The sequence below is a fragment of the Corvus moneduloides genome, chromosome 20, assembly GCF_009650955.1.
Source record: "Corvus moneduloides isolate bCorMon1 chromosome 20, bCorMon1.pri, whole genome shotgun sequence".
In the NCBI taxonomy this organism is placed as follows: Eukaryota; Metazoa; Chordata; class Aves; order Passeriformes; family Corvidae; genus Corvus; species Corvus moneduloides.
In genome coordinates this window covers 5,400,388-5,420,648 of record NC_045495.1, presented here as the reverse complement: position 1 = coordinate 5,420,648, position 20,261 = coordinate 5,400,388, and the positions used below count along the sequence as shown (strand labels likewise).

At 51.6% G+C, this 20,261-nt stretch overlaps 3 protein-coding genes and 2 non-coding genes across 8 annotated transcripts; 4 read left to right on the top strand and 1 right to left on the bottom strand.

Moving 5' to 3' along the window:
- The first annotated feature begins 1,669 nt into the window (after positions 1–1,669).
- On the top strand, positions 1,670–7,856 carry LOC116453865 (T-complex protein 1 subunit zeta). The gene is made up of 14 exons (XM_032129798.1): positions 1,670–1,869; positions 2,149–2,212; positions 2,812–2,946; positions 3,517–3,690; positions 3,829–3,932; positions 4,556–4,666; positions 5,133–5,292; positions 5,542–5,624; positions 5,957–6,053; positions 6,246–6,393; positions 6,658–6,791; positions 6,908–7,010; positions 7,294–7,366; positions 7,515–7,856. Exons 1-14 carry the CDS (start codon positions 1,736–1,738, stop codon positions 7,585–7,587), a joined length of 1,593 nt encoding a protein of 530 aa, XP_031985689.1. The 5' UTR covers positions 1,670–1,735; the 3' UTR covers positions 7,588–7,856.
- LOC116454172 lies at positions 3,269–3,400 on the top strand. Its single transcript, XR_004244027.1, has one exon. It is a non-coding gene; the product is annotated as a small nucleolar RNA SNORA22 (small nucleolar RNA).
- On the top strand, positions 4,288–4,426 carry LOC116454171. Its single transcript, XR_004244026.1, has one exon. It is a non-coding gene; the product is annotated as a small nucleolar RNA SNORA15 (small nucleolar RNA).
- Positions 7,857–8,495: 639 nt separating the features above from the next.
- On the top strand, positions 8,496–12,646 carry SUMF2 (sulfatase modifying factor 2). 2 transcript variants are annotated; one of them, XM_032129802.1, is made up of 9 exons: positions 8,496–8,603; positions 8,813–8,969; positions 9,646–9,760; positions 10,227–10,271; positions 10,473–10,623; positions 10,926–10,981; positions 11,363–11,447; positions 11,910–12,069; positions 12,447–12,646. In XM_032129802.1, the coding sequence occupies exons 1-9, from the start codon at positions 8,546–8,548 to the stop codon at positions 12,550–12,552; spliced, it is 933 nt and encodes a 310-aa protein (XP_031985693.1). In that variant the 5' UTR covers positions 8,496–8,545; the 3' UTR covers positions 12,553–12,646. The 2 variants fall into 2 exon arrangements, with proteins under 2 accessions (XP_031985693.1, XP_031985694.1); XM_032129803.1 differs by lacking the exon at positions 9,646–9,760 and having other exon boundaries at positions 8,530–8,969.
- A 752-nt stretch (positions 12,647–13,398) lies between these two features.
- On the bottom strand, positions 13,399–20,019 carry PHKG1 (phosphorylase kinase catalytic subunit gamma 1). 3 transcript variants are annotated; one of them, XM_032129799.1, is made up of 10 exons: positions 19,912–20,019; positions 18,029–18,162; positions 17,571–17,746; positions 17,238–17,292; positions 16,545–16,610; positions 16,207–16,370; positions 15,579–15,669; positions 14,670–14,823; positions 14,457–14,582; positions 13,399–13,706 (listed from the first exon to the last, which is right to left on the bottom strand). In XM_032129799.1, the coding sequence occupies exons 2-10, from the start codon at positions 18,109–18,111 to the stop codon at positions 13,455–13,457; spliced, it is 1,167 nt and encodes a 388-aa protein (XP_031985690.1). In that variant the 5' UTR covers positions 18,112–18,162; positions 19,912–20,019; the 3' UTR covers positions 13,399–13,454. The 3 variants fall into 3 exon arrangements, with proteins under 3 accessions (XP_031985690.1, XP_031985692.1, XP_031985691.1); XM_032129801.1 differs by having other exon boundaries at positions 14,457–14,507; XM_032129800.1 differs by having other exon boundaries at positions 13,400–13,706; positions 14,457–14,598.
- Between the last annotated feature and the right edge of the window lie 242 nt (positions 20,020–20,261).

Genomic DNA, 20,261 nt, shown 5'->3' with positions numbered 1-20,261 from the left:
AAGACACTGCTCAGCTAAACAAAAGGGCTCCAAACTTGGGTTGTTATGGCCAAACACCAACTCCATCTAAAAGTTTAAAAACCAGAATCCCAAGGATAGCAGCAGCTGTCCCTTCCAGGGACAGGGAGTCCTCTTCTCATGCGCAGCGTGGCATTTTGCCCAGGAACATGAGATCCTCACCCAAAGCAGGTGCCACAGCCTGCAGCCAAACCCAGCCAGGCTGCCCTGACACCTGACACTGACTTTTTCCAGCAAGCTCCCCCAAAACTCCTGTGCAGCAAAACTGGACCCAACAGCAGGCTCAGACTTTACTCCCGGAGGTGGTGTGGAAACATGTCCAGCTCATTGCATTGCTGAAGCAATCCAGGGCTGCATCCAGAGCTCCCTGCTACAAAAAGCGGGATGGAGAGGGAGAGATTTTAAAAAATTCACAGGTTTGAGTTGGAAAGGAACTTAAAGATCATCTTGTTCCAGCCCCCTGCCATGGGGGGCACCTTCCACTATCCCAGGTTGCTCCAAGCCCCGTCCAACCTGACCTTGGACACTTTCGGCTTCTCTGGGCATCCTCATGCCTGGCGAGCGAGTGCTGAAGTCTTTGTCTTCCCTGGAAGGGTCTCTGCCTTCCCTGTACCAAATACTGACAAAATCCTGGCCTCAGTGCCAGCTGTCCCTGTGGTCAGCACCCTCTGGAGCAGCTGGGCTGCAGAACCCCAGGAACTGCCTGGGGATTATTCTGGGGCTGGGCCCCTTCCTCATGCAATACTTGAAAGAAGAAGAGGGTTGTGTCACACCGGGTGTTGCCATGTGCTCCAATGGGTGTTTGAGGGTACAAGCCCAGATGGAGCAATTTGGGATTCAAACCTGGTGCAATCAGTGCCCACAGGGATGTGAGGGACCATGGCAGGAGCTTCTTCTCAAGCTCCTCTCCAGGGAAACTCACTTGTTCTCTGTCTCAGAGTCCAAAGACACAAATATTCCAGTGTCTCCAAGAGTGAGCCCTGACAGGCCACACGTTTCAGCACCCATCAAGCTTGCCTTGACAATATTTCTGGTTTTATTCCACAGGGAAACCTCTGCGCAGCCTTGGGAGGGATCATCCCCATCCTTAGAACCCCTGGGAGGGATTTAGTCCAGGAAAGCCCCAGGCAGAGGGTGTGCACTGGGGGCTATGGAGGCCCCAGTGTCCACACATCAGCTTGTATGTTATAAGAAGACGAGTTTTGATTAACCTCAACCCCGAATTTAACCAAGAACCATTGATTATTAATCCAGTCCACTTAACTATTAATTCTATCGGTCTAATGTGAAATCACCGGGTTTAATTATTATTCTCGCGGTTCTGCGAAGCTGCTGGGGGTGTCCATGACACGAGAGAGCGGGTTAAGCACCCATCACCCCTGGCCGTTCAGGGACCTCCGCACCCGCGCCGCGCTCCCCTCACAGCCCGCTCTGGGACGGGCGCCGCGCACACGCCTTAGCGGCGGGGCGGGGGCGGGACTAGGCGGAGGGACAGGCGCTGCAGCCAATGGGAACGCGGCTGGGCGCCGGTGAGCCAATGAGAAGACAAGGCGCCTCAGCGGCTGGAGCATCCCGGTGAGTGACAGGCATAGTAGCCAATAGAAATGAGGCACCGCGCCGGAGGGCCAATGGGCGGGCCCGGAGCGTTCTAGAAGGGGCGGGCGGGAGGCGGGGCCGCAGTGCCCCCGCTCGGCGCGGCCCAGAGCGGAGCGCAGTCATGGCGGTCAAGGCGCTCAACCCCAAGGCCGAGGTGGCCCGTGCCCAGGCCGCGCTGGCCGTCAACATCAGCGCGGCCCGCGGGCTGCAGGACGTGCTAAGGACCAATCTGGGGCCTAAAGGCACCATGAAGATGTGAGGGAGCCCCCGCGCCTCTCGCCGCGGGTGGGGTTGGGAGGGGAGCACGGCCTGAGGGGCGGCGGGGGGTGCCGGGACATGCGGAGGGAACAAAGGCGGAGGCGTCAGGGGTGAGTGGGTGAGGGATGGAGGGGTGGGGAGGGAGGGGTCCGGGCCCGCGGCCGCGCACGTGTTTTGGGGCCGGGGATGGATGGGTGGATGGATGAATGGGCAAGGAGCGGGCCCCACACGTGTGTTGGGCCGGGGCGCTGCTCACCCGCCCGGTGCCGCCCGCAGGCTCGTGTCGGGGTCCGGAGACATCAAGCTGACCAAAGATGGCAACGTGCTGCTGCAGGAAATGGTGAGCTGGGGCTGATCCTCGCAGGGGGGATTTAGGGAGGGACGAGCGCCTTCGAGTGAGGGAGGATCGCGTCCCCCCACTGCGCCACCTTTATCCATTGAAAGCAAAATGTCTCTTGGGAGGAGGATAAAGAAGTAAGCGCAGCTTAAGGCAATACTGTAAAGAAAATAATGGTAAAAATATAAATGGCACCATAAAATGAGTAAAATAACCATCCAGAGGAGTAGCAAACCAGCTAGGGTATGTACAGCACTGATCATGCAGAGATAAATAAATTCACTCCAGACACAATGGATTTAGTGCCAGCCTGGTTGTGATGGTGCATCCCTTCTCTGTCAAGCTCACAGTGAGCTGAAGACTGGTTTGGCTTTGAGCGCTCAATATTTTTGTGTATAGATGCATAATCTGAGGGGAAAACTGTCATATGGATTAATTCAATCACTTTACTGTCAGAGTGATTGTTGGTTTTTGTTCAAACCTGTTGAATTGCCATAAACCATTAAAACATCACCTCCAGTTTTTTCTTAGCTGATCTCGGATTTTTGTTTGCTGTACACTGCAGTGAAACTTAACTGCTCAGCTTCTTATTTTTTGTCTAGCAAATCCAACACCCCACGGCCTCCTTGATAGCAAAAGTAGCAACAGCACAGGATGACATCACTGGAGATGGCACCACCTCAAATGTCCTCATCATTGGAGAGCTCCTAAAGCAGGCAGATCTTTACATTTCTGAGGTGTGTATGCAGTGTTCTTTTGTAGGTGTGCAAGTTAAAAGCTTCACTGAGACCCTTCAGCTTTTGTTTGTTTGTTTGTTTGTTTAATGTTTAGTAGGAGTGAAACATACATATATTGTTCTGCTTAAAATGAGAAGATGTAAAAAGGGGGAAAAGCTGGAGGAGAGGACTTAAAACTTGTTCAAAATCAACCCCACTTATTGTGGCTACTGTAGCTTTCAAGGTTTTGTGTGATAGCTGCTCTTACTTTGTTTTGTGTGAGTCAAAACACTTCTTGTGTGTTAAAAAGGAGCTCCTCCCTGAGGGCAGGTGCACATTGATACTGCACAGCGAACACCCAAGTGTGCTTTGTAGTTCCCTTGGTTTCAGTTCTGTGCTAAATTAATCTGTACTTTTCCTCTGCATTGGAAGGATTTGCATTCCTTTTATATGTATTCAGAAGGACAGAACACCTTGCCTGTGTAGCACATTCCCTGTGCTTTGCCATTACGTGGAATCTTGCAACCATGGGTGTGGAAAAAGGACTATTTTGTCTCCCACTGTCCAATAATTTCTCTTTCCTTGCCTTAGGGTTTGCACCCTAGAATAGTTGCAGAAGGGTTTGAGATTGCCAAGGAAAAAGCACTTGAGGTTTTGGAGCAGGTCAAAGTGTCCAAGGAGATGGACAGGGAGACCCTCATAGATGTTGCCAGGACATCCCTCCGGACTAAAGTCCATGCTGAGCTTGCTGACATCCTGACAGAGGTGAGTGTCCCTGTCACCTCTGCCTCTTTGTGTGAAGAGATCCAGCTTTTAAAGTGCTGGGATGATGATTTGAAGCGTGAAAGATGTGAACTTGCACTAATGGTCATTTTGGGACATTTCCCCTCCCCTGTGTTGCAGGCTGTGGTAGATTCTGTTCTGACAGTCAGAAAACCAGGTGAGCCCGTTGACCTGTACATGGTGGAAATCATGGAGATGAAGCACAAATCAGAAACAGACACAACGTAAGTCAGGAGGATCCTTGAGCTGAGGTTTGAGCAGCCTGGGGAGTTCTGGTTTCTCTTTAGGGTATCCTAAAGCTGCCACTGGAGGAGTTGCTGAAAAGAAAGGCAGAAATACAGATTTCAGCCTTAAATATCTTGGCAGAAGTTGCTCAGTCACTGAACTTGATTCCTTGATGAAATTATTGAATAGCAAAAAGCAACACTGGCCTAACAATGTTGGAGAAATGCTCTTTTTTCTTAGTGTCTGGGGCTTGATGATGCTTTAGGTTGGCATCTGTTAAATACAAAGCAGCATTTACTAAATGGAAACTGAATTGTGGATTGGATATTCTATAGGCTTTCCATTTCCCTCAGTGCATGGGTGAATTCTGCACTAGCTTTCCTCAGTAGCTGATGCAGTCAGACACCATGCCAGAGCAAATTCCTTTTTTTCCACTGTGCCTGGTGTGCTTTTTTTATGGGAATGGGCATGCCCTTGGAAGGGGAATACATAATCCTTGTTCACTGCCAGCACAGGCAGTGCCCAGGCAGTTTGACCAGGTCCATTCTTTGACCAGCCTGCACTCCATGAAATTATATATTTACATACATTCATTGACACAAAAATGGTTTTAATCTCACAGGCTGATCAGAGGGCTGGTTCTGGATCATGGAGCTCGCCACCCTGACATGAAGAAAAGAGTGGAAGATGCTTTTGTTCTTACCTGCAATGTGTCTCTGGAGTATGAGAAAACGTGAGTACACAGCAAATGCTCATGTCCTAAGGATTTTTATTTGAGTTGTGCTTAAATACCAACCAAAAGGTCTGTGAAGGTGAAAGGTGAAGCTCCTTCTGCAGCCCTCTTGGGAAAGGCGATGGGTGAAAAAATGGCTCTGAGAGGCAGAGCTTCACAGTGGTTTTTATTTTGTTGTGTGATCACAGAAAGGCTGAAAATCCCTGTTTTCTTGGGCATAATTTTATATTCTACAACAAACACATAAATACACTTCAGAGTCCTCTCAGTTTCAAGTGTCTGCCTTATTTTTTGAAGTGGAAAAGCTCTGAACTAGAGAGCAGCAACAGCAGTGTGGGTTGGGGGGACTGGTTTGTTTTGGGTTGGTTTCTTTAGAATGTTGCTGAAAGGCTCATTCCTTAAGTTTATTTCTACAGCAGAGAGGAAGTTTTCTCACTGCTTTTTTGTGGGTTTTTTCCCCCTTCAGAGAGGTGAGCTCTGGATTCTTCTACAAAAGTGCTGAAGAGAGGGAGAAGTTGGTGAAAGCAGAAAGAAAGTTCATTGAAGACAGAGTCAACAAAATCATAGAGTTGAAAAGAAAAGTCTGTGGTGACTCAGACAAAGGATTTGTTGTGATCAACCAGAAGGTGAGACGAAGAGAATAACTAAAATTCAATTTGGAAACTAATTTCCTTGGCAAACCAAGTGCTGTGTGACTCACCTGGTACAGTTATCGAGACAGAATTAGCTAAATTTAGGCTGGTATTTCTGAATGTAATGTACAGTTCCTACTTGAGATCTTCTTTAAGCCTCGAGGAAGAACTTATTGGTGTCACACTGAGAGAAGGTGTTTTTAGCTTTGTCCTTATGCTGATGGTCACTTTCTTTGTTTCCAGGGAATTGACCCATTTTCCTTGGATGCACTTGCCAAAGAAGGAATTGTAGCTTTGAGGAGAGCTAAAAGGAGGAACATGGAAAGGTCAGTTTTGGGGAGAGGAGAGGGTACAATAACTGAGACAGTGAGTCAAGCCTGGCTTAAATCCACCTTTGAGGGCTTGGACTAAGAATTCCACTTCAGTCTGGGCAGCTCTTCCTGGTGTAACTCAGGGCATTTTGAGCTCTCAGGATGCTTTCAATGCAGACACCTACAGAGGAGACTTAATCCTACCAGCTTATTTTTTAAAGAGCTCTTCCATGAACAAAACCAAACTGTTCCAAGCCTGGGATCTGCATGCTGAAATACTGCACTTATTGTCAGTGACTTTGGGTTTTATTGAACATAAAACTGAGCTTGTACCTGTTCTCTGTCAGATTGACCCTGGCCTGTGGTGGCACTGCCATGAATTCTGTGGAGGATCTCACTCCTGACTGCCTGGGACACGCAGGGCTTGTCTATGAGTACACCCTGGTGAGTGACCAAGTGTTTGGAGAGAGTGAATTTAAAAGAGTATTGAATTAAAACCTCATGGAAATAAAGTTCTGCTGCTTTTCCTAAGTGCTGTCAGTGCAAAACCGAGCCTGGAAGCATCCAGTTTATTGATTTGTGTCCACATTGCTGAAGCAAGTGGCTGACAGGTGAACATAACCCTGTTTTCCACAGGGAGAGGAGAAATACACCTTCATTGAGAAGTGTGAGAACCCCCGCTCCGTGACCCTGCTCATCAGGGGCCCCAACAAGCACACGCTCACCCAGATCAAGGATGCAGTGAGGGATGGGCTGCGGGCTGTGAAAAATGCCATCGAGGATGGTGAGTCCCCTCCCTGTTAATCATGTTAAGGACCTGTAGAAATCATCCCAAAATTAGGGAATTATCTATCAGCTTCCTTGGTTCCTGCTCCAATCCAAGCCCAAGCTGAATGTGAAGTGATTTTACAGTTCTGCAACCCTGTGTTTGCAAGTGGTTGATACCTGTGTAAGTACTCACCTGTTGAAGTGTAAGATGTGGAGGGAAGAGATCAAACTGCACTAAAAATGAGCTGTTTGAACTGAAATAGGTGCTTTTCCTTTGCAGGATGTGTGGTGCCAGGAGCAGGGGCACTGGAGGTGGCAGTAGCCAATGCTCTTGTGAAACACAAACCCAGCGTGAAAGGAAGAGCCCAGCTCGGAGTTCAGGCTTTTGCTGATGCTCTGCTCATCATTCCTAAGGTATAAGGAGTTCCTGGGTGATGAAGTGGCTTTAAAGCACACACAGACTCACTGCTTTTTCTGCTGGAGAGCTCTGTAATTAGCAAAATGAAGCCAATCTCTCTGTTCTGCGTCAGGTGCTTGCTCAGAACTCGGGATATGATCCCCAGGAGACGCTGGTGAAGGTCCAGGCTGAACACGTGGAGTCGGGGCAGCTCACTGGGGTTGATCTCAACACTGGTAAGGACTCCCTCAGCCACAGGGTGATGCTCCAGGTAGAACCTGGCTCAGCTCTGTGAAGAACAAAGTGCTCTGAATGCAGAAAGTTTGACCTTTATTCACAAAAAGCTGCCCAGAAGCCTTGGCAGTCAGGCTGTTGTAGTTCAGTGCATTGTGGTTTGGGGTTTTTAGAGGATAAAGCACATGGTAACACTGTTGGATACAGTGGCTGATGTCAGATGTCAGCCAGCAGAAAGTCTCTGTGTGAGCTGGTTATTTAAAGGCTAATTCACTTGTGTTGCAGGGGAGCCAATGGTGGCTGCAGCAGCTGGAATCTGGGATAATTACAATGTCAAAAAGCAGCTGCTTCATTCATGGTAAGGCTGAGAGTATTTCACTTCAAACATTACTCTGTGTGTATTTAAGTGATGTAAAACTGGGGATACCACGTACAAGAAGATATCTTGAAACACGAAAATGAAGCTGAGTTTGGCAATTGTAACAATATTTCTTTCCTGTTTCTAGCACGGTGATTGCCAGCAACATTCTCTTGGTGGATGAAATCATGCGAGCTGGGATGTCCTCTCTGAAAGGCTGAGCTGGAGCTGCTCTTGGGCCAGAGGCAGCTCCAGCAGTGCCCTGTGGAATTTCTCCAAGGAATCCACCCCAGGGCGCTGACCTTGGCTGTGGTGGATGTCCCAGCACCAGAAGTCGCTCTGCCATGAGGGGCAGCCCCTTTGGTAACACGGCCACTCAAAATCTTAGCAACTCAATCAAAGATTTGGCTCTAAAAAGGAGTTACTTATTTTTATTTCACTGAACTGTGTGGCTTTCCATTTTTACCCAATAAACTGTTCTGTTCTGTGCTTTGGGTGTCTGTTCTTTAACCTTCACCCCCTCCTGAACATTCTGCAGTGGGGGGCTGCATTCCTGCTCTTGGGCATTTTGTGAAACCACTGCTCAAAAGTCTGCTGTGGGAACAGGGTGGCATCAGGCCTAGAATCTGTTCAGTAAATAAACTTTTAAAAGATGGATTAAGGCAGTAAATTAATAGTTTTGTTCTTGTGGATAAAACTGAGTTCACTGACTGCAGAATGGTTTGAAGTGGGTTGAAGGACCCGTTCAAGATTGTCACCCTTGTCTTGAGGACTTTTAAGATGGATTTTTAACAGTGGTGTTTCTGCATTGAAGTATTCATGGACAACGAGTGCCAGAGCAGGTCTAGACCCAGCTTTCAGTGGGTTTATGGGAGGGGAACAGGCACCTGCCAACTGGAATGATTTTCCTAATCCCAGCGGTGCTTTGTGTTAAAAGGAGTCTCCTTCGTCTGTCACACGCGACTGTGGAATGACCATAAACGAAACCTTAAAAAAACCCCACAAACACCAAAAAAAGCCCCCGTTGTGGGGAAGGGTTGGTGCCAGGCAGTTTTCACCCCCGTGTGCAGCCGGGGTGTGACAGAAATCCGCTTTCCCTGCAGCGCGGATGTCCCGGAAGCGCTTCCCGAGCCCGCAGCACCTCCGGGTCGGGCCCCGCGGTTCCTCCGCGGCTCCGGGATGGGGACGGCGGCGGGGCTGCTCCTGCTGTGCTGCGGGGTGCTGGGGGCTCAGCGCGGTGAGAGCCCCCAAAATCCCCGCGGTATCCCCCTGCACCGAGCATCCTGATCATCCCTTCCCAGGGAACCCGCTCCCTTCCCGAAAATGGGACTTTAGATGCTTTGACCAGTCGCTGTCACCCCCTCCAGCACACGCAGGGACATCCCGGCAGTAGCTGCGCCTCACTCGTGTAAAAATGAAACTTGTACTGAATCTCTCCCTTTTTAGCGCTCGGAGAGGATGGGAGCATGGTGCAGCTGCCCGGAGGGACGTTCCAGATGGGATCCAGCTCCCTGGAGAGGAGGAGCGAGGAGGGGCCCGTCAGGGAGGTGACAGTGAAGCCGTTTGCTCTCGACAAACACCCGGTCACCAACAGGGATTTCAGGTGAGCCCGCGGTGCCTCGGGTGGCTGTGGGGAGGCGGCAGGGGTAGGTGTGGGTGCCAGGTGTTCCTGGGCTCTGAAAGCCAATGCTTGGGTGCTTATTAGAGAAAAAAACCGTGTCTGTCAATAGTAAATCATCCCTACAGGTGCAAGCTGAGCCATCTTAGCAGTGTAGCTTGCAAGTATCCTTCATTTTATTTCCTTTTTTCTTCTTCTCTTTTTCATCTCCTCCTCCTTTTTCTTTTTCTCCTCCTCTTCCCCTCCTCCTCTCTTCTTCTTCTCTTTTTCTTCTCCTCCTCCTTTCCCTCTCCTCTCCCTATTTTTTGCCTCTCTTCTTCCACTTTTCTTCCTCTCTTCTTCCACTTTCTTCCTCTCTTCTCCTCTTCCACTAACAGCAGCCACAGGTTTTATTGACTTTTAAAGCGTTTTTTTAATCTCTGCAATTATGGAAGATGTGAGTGCAGGCTGAGTTTAGATGCACAGGTAACATAAAAATATCAAATCTTTGCAAAGATGCACACTGGACTGTTTTATCTGTTAAATCTAAATCAAACCATCTGGAGCTGGGGGGGTCTGTAAGTTTTGTGCCTTTTGCCTTGCTCTGAACTTGTTGCACGTGCAGATTTGTGGGGCAAAGAGTTGAAGAACTCTTACCCAGAGCATGTTGTATTTATACCAGGGAGTTTGTTAGAGAAAAGAAATACAAAACAGAAGCAGAAGCATTTGGCTGGAGCTTTGTCTTTGAGGATTTCGTATCTGAAGAGCTGAAAAAAAAAGTCACCCAAAAACTGGAGGTAAATCAGAATCCTGTGATGAGTTTGGTATTGCTTTTCCACTGAGGAGCAGCTGCCTCTTTGCAGAGCCTGGCTGTTCTCAGAGGTTTTTCTCTAGTCTGGGGTTGTTTTGCTTTTGAACCTCAGCAGGATTGAGCTGGGGTTGATTCATGTGCTCCTCTGTGAGCACTGTCAGCCCCTGGTTTGTCAGTCTGGACTCCGAGGAGCTGGGAGGAAGTAAAATGTCTTTCAAAGTACTTCAGTAATCCAACTTTAAAATAGAAAAACTGAACAGCATGAGCCTCTTGATCTATTTTCACTTCTAAAAGCAGATGCCTCTGCTCTGTGGGAAAGCACCATCCAAATGTCTGTGATAACCCAGCTCAAGCTGCAGCATTTCCCAGACTAACACACCCTGCTGTGGGACGGTGTCACCAGGCCAGGTGTCACCAGCTCACCTTTAATCTGGTGTCATTTCTTTCCCCAGTCAGCCCCATGGTGGCTGCCCATCGAGAAGGCTTTTTGGAGACAGGTGAGTAAATCCTGATGTGGTAAAATCCTGGTGTGGTGACTCCTCCCCATGCTGGGAGCTTGTGTGTGTGGCGTGTGCTGAATCTTAATGACCAGAAATGGGTGAAAAAACATCTTCCATCCCCTCATCTCTTTTACCCCTTATTCCCTTTGTAAGGAAAATTTTATCAAATTAATTCAAATCTGCTTAAATCCCTCCCAGCCCTCAGGCCCTGGCTCCAGCATAAAAGACAGGCTGGATTACCCAGTGCTGCACGTGAGCTGGAACGATGCTCAGGCCTTCTGTGCCTGGAAAGGGAAGAGGCTCCCGTCGGAGGAGGAGTGGGAATTTGCTGCCAGGGGAGGACTGGAGCGTATGTACCACAAGCCCTGAGCTTTTCCCAAACCAGGCATGGAGTGGTGTTAGTTCCACCAGATCCAAACTTCCATCCAGGCTTTCAGAGGTTAATTTAGGGGGGTTTGAACCACCTGTTTTGGCCTGAGAATATAATAATATTAATAATTAATAAACCTAATTATAATAAAATAAATATGATAATAAAATATATAATTATAATAAAATAAATCTCAAGCTGAGCAGAAAAGGACAATCATAAAAGCCTGGTTACAGATTGGAGTGACCCAGAGCTGACAGGTGTCTTTTCCTCCCTGGCAGAAAGGATGTATCCTTGGGGAAACAAGTTCCAGCCAAACCGTACAAACCTGTGGCAGGTAAGATCCTAAAAATCATCCCATCCACACTGGGCTCTCCTCAGCGTGGGGTTTCACTCAGCCACTGAGTGAGGGTGCCCTGGGAAACGCTGTGGGTACTGAAGCTGAGCTCCTGGTGGGTTGTAAAAATACCTTCAGAGGGAGCAGGCTCAGCCCATCTTCCCTGGGAAAGCAGGATTTTACTGCTTCTAAAAATTCATGCATAAATTTGTTTGAAAAGGGAACTTGGGACAACTTCAAGTAGTTGATCTCTCTTGACCAGCATCAATTTACACCAGAGAGTTATTTGCCTAATTTTAGTGCAGCACAGCCCTGTGAGGAGCCGGACTGGGTGTTGCTTGTGGGGTGGTTCTTTGCTGTGAGTGATCTCTGTTCCCCCAGGGTGACTTCCCTCGGGGCGACACGGCTGAGGACGGCTACCACGGCGTCTCCCCGGTGACAGCCTTCCCTGCCCAGAACAGCTACGGTACAGCAGCACCCTCCTCCTGCCTTGGGGATGGCATCTGCTTCCTAAAGTAACGTTAATTATCAAATCCTGGAGCTGGGGCAGAGTTTCAGATGTGTGGGATTGTGTCAGCATTTGGGTAGAGTGAGCCCAGGAGAAGCATTGATGGTTGGTGCTGGAGTTGGCTGAGGTGCAGCTGCTGCACTTCAGGGACCAAAACACCTCCTTTTAATTACAACTCAGCTGTTTTGCAACTCAGTGGGATGTAACAAAAATCCCAGGGACTTTGTTTGGCTGCTATGCCCTCATGCACATGCAAAATGATGAGACACACTGAAGTTTGAAACACAGTGAGGAATTTCCTCAGCCTCACCATTAAACCACGCTCTTGAACAATGCTTTGAATGCTGTGGCCCCTCCCATGCACCAAATCGGCAGCCTTTGCAAACCTGCTCTCCTAATTCTGACACAAAACCATCTCAGGGCTCTATGACCTGCTGGGAAACACCTGGGAATGGACGGCGTCGGAATTCCCAGCTCCGGGACGGGCATCCAGGGCTCAGAACATGCAGGTGCTGAGAGGGGCCTCGTGGATTGACACTGCAGATGGCTCTGCAAACCACAGAGCTCGTGTCACCACCAGGTAGGTCTGGCCAAAGCCCAGATGTCGCTGCACAAGGATTTTCTCTGGGTTGGTTTTATTTTAAAAGATATTTGTTTGTTCCTACACAACTTTTTTGAGAAGCAGTTGGCAGAGCACACTACAAATATGGCTAAAAACTCCTCTGCTGTAAATCCATTCCTAATTGCTTCTCAAATCATGTGTGTTTTACAGCAGATATCTATAATTATATGCTTTTCTCTAAGTTATTCAGGGGAAGTGGAAGATGTTTCTAGGCTGTTCTACCAGGTCACATTAGGGTTGTAAGCAACACATTAGGGTTGCGAGGGTTGTAATGTATTGGGGATATGTGTTAACTAGGAAAGATCCCTAATTTTGGGTCTCTTTTTCCCTGTGAGGATGGGGAACACACCAGACTCAGCCTCTGACAACCTCAGCTTCCGCTGCGCTGCCAACGTCCCGCCCGTCACAGCCTGGAAAAGCCACACCAAACCCGAGCTCTGAGGGCTCACTGTGAACACCTGAGGCATTTTCTCCTGTGGAGATGAACAGTAACCCCCAGCTGTCACTTCCATTAAACCCTGATTGTTTTTAAAATTCACAATAACTTTGAACCTTTTCAGTGCTGGGATGTCTGGGTGGGACCAGCGACTGGGTTGGCAGGAAGTGAGGTTTGTCTCCTTTTGGTGTGGGAGATATTCCAGCTCTCCTTTTGTTGTCCATGTAAAGTAAGCAGAGGTGTGCATGTGTGGGACTGGGCCAGAGCTGCTCTGATCTCCAGCCCCAGTGAAGGGACACCCACAGGCCCCCATGACCACCAGTGCAGGGCTGCTAGGGGGGAGATTATGAGGGCACATCCCTGGAAGGGGGATTCATAATCAATCCCCATTCCCTCAGGAAGTTCCAGCTTCGTAGCACCTGCTGAGCCTTCCCAGAAGTAAAACAAAGCACCTTCACTGGCCTTTGAGCAGTGACAAAATGATGTGTGTGACAGATGACACAAACCAGTGCCCCACCTCTCCCAGGACTTAAAACCAGCACAAACTCTCTGTGCACGAGCTCTGCACCAAACCTGATGGGATCAGGAGCCCTGAGGACAAGGGTGGGCAAGGACACTGCTCAGGGCACTCATGTCCACCTCTGACTGTCCCAAAACAGGCACTGGAGGTGCCTGAGGGCTGAGCCTTCCCCGTCGGGAGCTGCAGCTGGTTATGGCTCTGTTAAAAGGTGGCTTCTCCAAACCCATTCTTCCAGTGGGACATACCCCAGGAGCAAATTATTTGCTGGGTTTGCATTTGCACCAGTCCTGAGCCCGGTGAAAGAAAATTTAAAAACCCCAGAAATCACCAGTTTGTTTTCAAAGATTTTACTCGCCTACTGTGAGCCAGGGGCTGGGGTAGTGGTGATCAGAACAGCCCCTCATCGGCTGCCAGGGTGAGCAGGATGGCCTTGCAGGTGTTCTCAAAGAGGGCAGCTCTGTTCTGGGCCTCCCCCTTCTTCACCCAGTGGCGGTAGGTGCGGAAGGCACAGGCGTCGATGAGCTTGCGGACGGGCTTGAGGGCGTAGGGGTCCCTGACCACCAGCTCCCTGGTCACTGACTTCACCAGCCGGTACTGGTAGTAGATCCTCACCGAGGCCAGGACTGTCAGGCAGATCACCTGTGGCACAGGGAACAGCCTGGCATTCAGGGGGATTCCCACAACGGGGCCGGAGCACCCCCAGCACATCCCCACTGCCCCACTCCCATGTGGGGGAGTCAGGCAGGAGCTCAGTGCCCGGCACAGTTTAGTTCCTGTGGGGCTGGCAAAGGGCAGGGGTTCATGCCAGGGAATCACAGAATCAAAGCATGGTTTGGGTTAGAAGGGAACTTAAAGCCCATTTTACTCCACCCCCTGCCATGGGCAGGGACGCCTTCCCCTATCCCAGGTTGCTCCAAGCCCCATCCAACCTGGCCTTGAATACTTCCAGGAATGGGGCAGCCACAACTTCTCTGGGCACCCTGTGCCAGGGCCTCTCCACCCTCACAGCCAAGAATTTCTTCCCAATATCCCATCTAACCCTGCCCTCTGGCACTGTGAAGCTGTTCCCCCTTGCCCTGTCACTCCATCCCTTGTCCAAAGTCCCTCTCCAGCTGTCTTGGAGCCTCTTTAGGCACTGGAAGGGGCTCTGAGGTCTCCCTGGAGCCTTCTCTTCTCCAGGCTAAACACTCCAGCTCTTTGAATGTTTTTTTTGGAGGTGAGAGGCAGTTTCTCCCTTCTCCCTTAAATCCTTCCTGTGAGCCTGCACCCAGGCTGCCACACCCTCCCAAACCCCAGCCCCATCAGCCTTGCCCAGCTCCCAGTTTCTCCCAGCTCAGCTGGAAAACCCATCCCACTGCTGGTTCCTGAAGCTCCCAGCCTCATCCCCACCTTGAATTTCCGGAAGGGGCTGAAGTGCCGGACCTCCTCCACGTCGTACTGCTGGAAGAAGGGGTGTGCCAGCGCCTGGCCCGCCGTGTACCGCTGCCGCGGATCCACCACCAGGAACCGCGAGATCTGCACAGGCCACCGGCTCAATTTGGGGTATCCCAGGGATCTGCAACACCCCCTCCACTCCCAAGTTTTCCCAACCCAAGCACCTACCAGGTCCTTGACGGTGTCAGAGCGGTCGTCCCACTCTGGGGAGCCGAACTGGTAATCGCCGTTCATGATCATGCGCAGCATCAGCATCTGCTTGCGGTGCCAGAAGGGCGGCGAGCCGGCCAGCAGGGTGTACATGATCACCCCGGTGCTCCACCTGTGGGCAGCCCACACAGACCCTCCAGCACCCCTGCGCCAGCCCAGGGGCACCCAGCTGCATCTGCACCCCAGGGGTGGCCACACCTGCCTTTGCACCCCTGGAAAACCAGCAGAGAACTGTCCTGCATGTGCCTGGGGACAGGGGCTGAGCTCGCTGCTGGAGGGGGGGATTGAGCTGAACTGGTGGGGAGTTGCTCCCTGGATGCTGTAGGAGGATGCCTTGAGATGGAGTATTTGACCCTTGCAGAGTTTTTTTAGGGAAGGGAGTGGGGCTTGGTGATGGCAGCCAGGCTGGATGCCCTAGGGCATAATTCAGGCCATGCAGGTGCCAGGTGTCCTGGCTCAAACTGAAAAGGGGATGTAATGCCCCAGTGTGTTTTGAGTGGTCGGTCACAGCTCTGACCACTGCAGACCCCTGAGCCTGAAGCCACCAGAGGTGGTGGCAAAAGCCCTGCAGAGCTCTGGTGGGCTGCCCTGAGCTGGCTGCTCTCTCAGGGGCTGCACAAGGTGTGTTTAAAAGCCCCACGTCTCGGAGCCCAGCCCAAGCTGACTTCTATAAACAGAAAGTGTTGCCTTCCCTCCCACAATGGGGCAAAGTGGGGAGATGGGCTTGTCCCCAGGCTGCTTCTCCCCCTGCTCTGTGCCAGAGCCCCCTGGTGACCCTGACAGCCCCTCACAGCCACCAGTGAGGGGTATCCACCAAGCTTTTGGTGCATCATTTCATTCTTTCCAAACACTCAGCTTCTCACTCACATATCGACCTCCTTCCCGTAGCCTTGGTGCTCATCATCCATGGAGCACTGCAGGATCTCAGGGGCCAGGTAGCCAGGAGTGCCACAGATCTCTGTGGGGACAGGGACACAGGGCAGAGCATCCCCTGAGCCATGCAGGTGCCATCCCTACCCGCCCCCAGGTGGGATCTTTGCAGGGATGGTGTCACAGGGAGGAATTGCAACTTGTGTGCATCTCAGTGGTGACTTTGGTGAATTATAGTGGCTAAAAAGTGAGTAAAGAAAATTATATGGATGCTTGTGGGAGGGGATATCTGTTGTTGGATGTGTGGCTCTTTGCATGTAGGAGTTGGGGGAAATAATGCTGGGCTGTAAGTGGATGGGGTAATGGGGATCAACTGGAGGAAAAAAGAAGTGGAATGACTAGGATGGTTTTCCTAAAGAGCAGCAGCTTTTTCATGGCAAGGAGAGAGGAGGCTGTGTGCAGGCAGAACTTGTCTGTGAGGACAGCAAAATCAGCCAAACAGCACTGATTTGTACCCACAGGTAAGACAGGGAGAGAGTGGGGCTGGAAGAACTCGCCAGGGGCACTGCAACAGTGGGGTGACCAGGGGCCAGCCCAGCATCCCCCCACCTCGCCAGCCCCCTACCTTTGAGCTTCTCATTCTCGTGCAGCTGGCAGGAGAAGCCAAAATCTGTCAGCTTGATGTTCATGTCATCATCCAGCAGGATGTTCTCTGGCTTCAGGTCCCGATGGACAATGTTGATGGAGTGCAGGTACTGGATCACTTCCAGCAGCGCTCGCATGATCTTCCTGAGGATGGGGGACAGCTCATTCCCTCTCCCAAATATCCACTGGCACCACAGTCCCAGGGATGGGGACAGGGACAGTGCTCTCAGCCCTGAGCATAGGGACACAGCCCAGGGTGTCTCAAACACACGCTCTGCTCTTGCAAGGTGATCTTCACTCCTCTGCATCCGGCCTTACCTGGTTTCTTTCTCGCTCAAGGTGACTTTCTCAGTGAGGTAGTCAAAGAGCTCCCCTCTCTTCATCCTGCACGAGGGAGGGGAAACAGTGAGGCAGAGGCTGAGCTGAAACAGCAAACCAGCTCTGAGTCCCTGGGGAGGATCACCCAGCGGTCTGTGCCCCTTAAAGGCCCAAAATAACTTTCAGAAAAAGGGGTAAAAATGCCTTTATATATTTCAGTAAAGTATCAGGCAGGAGGAGAAAAGGCTGTGCCTGGAGAGGGCAAGTTTTGGATAGAAACACAGAATTGTTAAGGTTGGAAAAGATCTTTAAGATCAGCAAGTCCAACCATCAAAGATGGGGCAGGGATGGGGGTCAGCCAGTGCCATCCCACTGCTCTGACATCCATTGCACTGCCCTGGCATTAGGAATTGTGGCTTTGCAGACAGCCTGGTCCCACTGAGCATATAAATAACCCTCAGGGATGCATGACAGCTCCCACCAAAGGTTATAGGGAAACCCGAGCAGCACTGAGCCGCTGACAGAGGGGAAACAGTGCTGGCAGCAGGACTGCAATGAGCTTGCAGTAGTTGAGGCTTGATTCTACCTTAAGAACTAGTTGTCCCCCCACTTTGCCATTTTTGGGCCATAAAAAGCTGGGACCAATCTGCAGAGAGGGAGTGGGCCCGGAGTGCTGAGCCAGCTGGTACTTACAGGTCAAACACCAAGAAGAAGAAGGTGCTGGATTCATAGCTGTCCTTCAGCTGGACTGGAATAAAGCACAGGGGATGTGAGCACAGCAATGGACCAAAAACCACTGATTAAACTGCTAATTGAGTTAATGAGGAGTTGATCTTCACTAGTGTTGTGGTTGGGAGACAACATGGGGGGCACTGCTGGGGTGCGTGTGGAGGGAGAGCAAACAACGCTCTGAACAGGTGCCCTACATCACCCAGGGATTTCACCCCAAAAACCCTTCCTGGGGACACCCTGAGGAACAAACTGGGCAGAAACTCCCCTTGACTGGATGCTCAGGGCCTGACTTACTGACGTTGGGGTGGCCCGAGACCTTGCGGAGGATGTCGATCTCCTTGGTGGTGGCTTCCCGCAGCTCCTGCACCTCCTTGGGGGAGATGTTCCCTGCCGTGATGTCGATGATCTTCACGGCGTATTCCTGCCTCGTGGTTTTGTGGATGCACCGCCGGACCACGCTGCTCACCCCCCTGCCAGGGACAACAGGGAGAAAAGGGGGGTTCCATCCCTGCCTGCCCAGCCACCGGCACCTGGGCAGCCTGGGATTTTCATGCACGAGCGGGTCTCGCTCTGTCACCCTGTCTCGGTGGGACAGAAGGTTTTGAGCTGATGGAAAGTGCTGTTCCATGCTATTTTTAGCCCCATGCTGCTGTGGGCCCTGTTTGTATCAGATTCCCAGGGAACACTGTTCCTATCTGGCACTGGAGGACGTGGAACCAAAACAAGCTGCTTGCCAAAAATAAAAGCTTTACCTGCCCAAAATCTCCTTCGGCTCATATTTTTCATAAAACTCCTTGGATGAGTTCCAGTCTGGTAGATCTTCTTCCTTGGTCATCTCTGGCTCCTGTCAGGCAGCACCCTGGGCTTGTCTGAAGGCAGAAAGGAGCTGCAAGGAAAAAAGAGTGAGGATGAGCTCTCACTGCTCCCAGGGCTGGGATACTTGATCCCTTACAGAAGAAAGAACATTGAGGAGGAAGGAGGAGGATGATCCTGGACCAAAAACCAAAGTGGGTATTTTGCTGCTTGGAAAAGCCATGCTCTGTCCTTGGCACGCTGTGGAGATCCCACTGGGAACAGGAGAAATCCCACTGGATTTCCCCATAGCCTCACTGTCCCCAGGGGCAGAACCAGCCTGGCTGGGGCCAAGGCTTTGGGGAAAAAATGCTGCAGCACCTCAAAACCTCATCCCTTCCCTGCACCCAGCTCACAGCAGCAGCCTCCAGAAACACCACCCCACACCAACACCACCTCGAGGGCTAGAACCTGCCTTTTTTTTTTCTTTTTTTTTTCCTTGTTATTTTTAACATGACAAAGTTGTCTTTGGCTGAGAATAAGGAGGGGAAAATCGTGTTTCAAGGGAATGGAAAGGGACTGAAGAGGAAAAAGAGGTGGTGAGGGTCAGTGAAGCAGCAAGAGGGGCTGGGTGGGTCAGGGTGCAGGTGGGGACAGAGGGACTGGGAACAGTGAGAGCTGAGCCAGCATGAGGACAGCAGCTGAAAGAGCTCCCTCAGCCACTCCTGTGCAGCTGCCAGCAGCCTCCACAACTCCTGAAAGGCTCTCATCCCATTTCTTTATCCTATTTCAGGCTTGGGGGGGGGGGGGGGGGGTTTATACACAGCTTGGTTTGTGCCCATACACAGAGTCCAAGCACTTAGGGTGGAAAGCAGCTCTTACAAGCCCACGCAGCAAAATTGTCCCTTTGGAGTGACAGTTTGTTGCTGAAGGAAGGAACAGAGGTGGCCAGGAGATCCCCGGTTCTGTGGGCTTTCCTTTGCCCTCCTCTCAGTAACTCTGCCAGGGCACTGGCAGCTCTAAGTACACTTAAATCTCATTAGCAATGTGTATCTGTCCTGACCTGGCTTTAAGGACCAATGCGGTGTTTTGGCTGCTGCTGCCAGGGATGTTTAACACGGGCTGGAGCGTTTCTAAACAGCCATGAGTTTGCTTTAATTTACAAAATTTTAGCTGCTGGAAATACTGTGAGTAATGCCAAACCAAGCCGAAATAAACGAGAGGCAGGATCAGGAAGTGGGGAAAATAAAGTATCTTTGAGATGGGGGGGTAACGAAAACCTTTGATTATTTTTGAAGCTGAAAATCCAGGTCCTGGGGGTTGGTGTTGTGGGGAAGGGCTGGAGACTGGGGAGCATCCACGGAGCACTGCCGGGAGAAGCCTGGAATCTGCGTGCTGCCTTCTCCCGGCAGGGAAGAGCCCGGGAGTTTGTTTAAAACACCCTGAATTATATAAGCAGCCGGTGCAGGGCTCTAAGGGGATACCCTGGGTTTATTATCAGTGTGCAAGGGGGGCACAGAGCGTCGTGAGGGGATTTTCTGCCTTGAGGAACGCTGAGGGAGAGGCGCTGGGCATCGCCCCCCGCCCGCAGCTGCCAAGCGGGGGGATCTTTGAGGAGGACGAAGGGTATTCCAATATCCATTGGGATAAACCCACAAAGCTCAAGCAAAAGTCAGCTTTTAGGCCGGCAGGGGAATGCGGCCCCTCTGCCTCTGCCCCGGGGTGCTCCTGCCCCGACCCTCCCGCCGCTGACCCGGAGACAAAGAACGCTGAGCACGGGAGTTTTCCGGGGCAGGACCCCCCCCCCTCACACACCCTCCCCTCACCGCCGCCGGCTCCTCACCTCGCTGAGGGCAGCGCCGGGCTGGGCCCAGGCCTGGTGCCGGGAGCCGCCGGGAGCCGCCGGGAGCCGCCGGGAGCCGCCGGGAGCCGCCGGGAGCCGCCGGGAGCCGCCGGGAGCCGAGTGCTCAGGGCCGGCCGCCGCCGCCCGGCCCCGCAGAAAGCGCAGCGCGAGTTGGCAGCGGCGGGCGCCGGGCGGGCATGGCCGGGCAAGGGGCAAGGGGGGGCCGGGGGCCGCCCCGGAGCTGCGGGACTTCCCCGGTTTAACCCTTCCGCCGCCGAGCCCCGGCGCGGCCCCGGGCCCTCCTCCCCGGGGTGTCGCTGTGGGGCCGCCCGGAGCTGCGGCCGCCCGCC

Excerpts from the sequence above, each read along its gene's own strand:
- LOC116453865 (XM_032129798.1), top strand. The coding sequence starts at position 1,736 with ATGGCGGTCAAGGCGCTCAACCCCAAGGCCGAGGTGGCCCGTGCCCAG. Across the intron at positions 1,870-2,148 it reads CCTAAAGGCACCATGAAGAT|GCTCGTGTCGGGGTCCGGAG; the intron begins GTGAGGGAGCCC and ends TGCCGCCCGCAG. Across the intron at positions 5,625-5,956 it reads AAAAGGAGGAACATGGAAAG|ATTGACCCTGGCCTGTGGTG; the intron begins GTCAGTTTTGGG and ends GTTCTCTGTCAG.
- SUMF2 (XM_032129802.1), top strand. The coding sequence starts at position 8,546 with ATGGGGACGGCGGCGGGGCTGCTCCTGCTGTGCTGCGGGGTGCTGGGG. Across the intron at positions 8,604-8,812 it reads GGTGCTGGGGGCTCAGCGCG|CGCTCGGAGAGGATGGGAGC; the intron begins GTGAGAGCCCCC and ends CTCCCTTTTTAG. Across the intron at positions 11,448-11,909 it reads CCCTGCCCAGAACAGCTACG|GGCTCTATGACCTGCTGGGA; the intron begins GTACAGCAGCAC and ends AAACCATCTCAG.
- PHKG1 (XM_032129799.1), bottom strand. The coding sequence starts at position 18,111 with ATGACCAAGGAAGAAGATCTACCAGACTGGAACTCATCCAAGGAGTTT. Across the intron at positions 16,611-17,237 it reads TTCTTCTTGGTGTTTGACCT|GATGAAGAGAGGGGAGCTCT; the intron begins GTAAGTACCAGC and ends TCCCTCGTGCAG. Across the intron at positions 14,824-15,578 it reads TACGGGAAGGAGGTCGATAT|GTGGAGCACCGGGGTGATCA; the intron begins GTGAGTGAGAAG and ends GGCTGCCCACAG.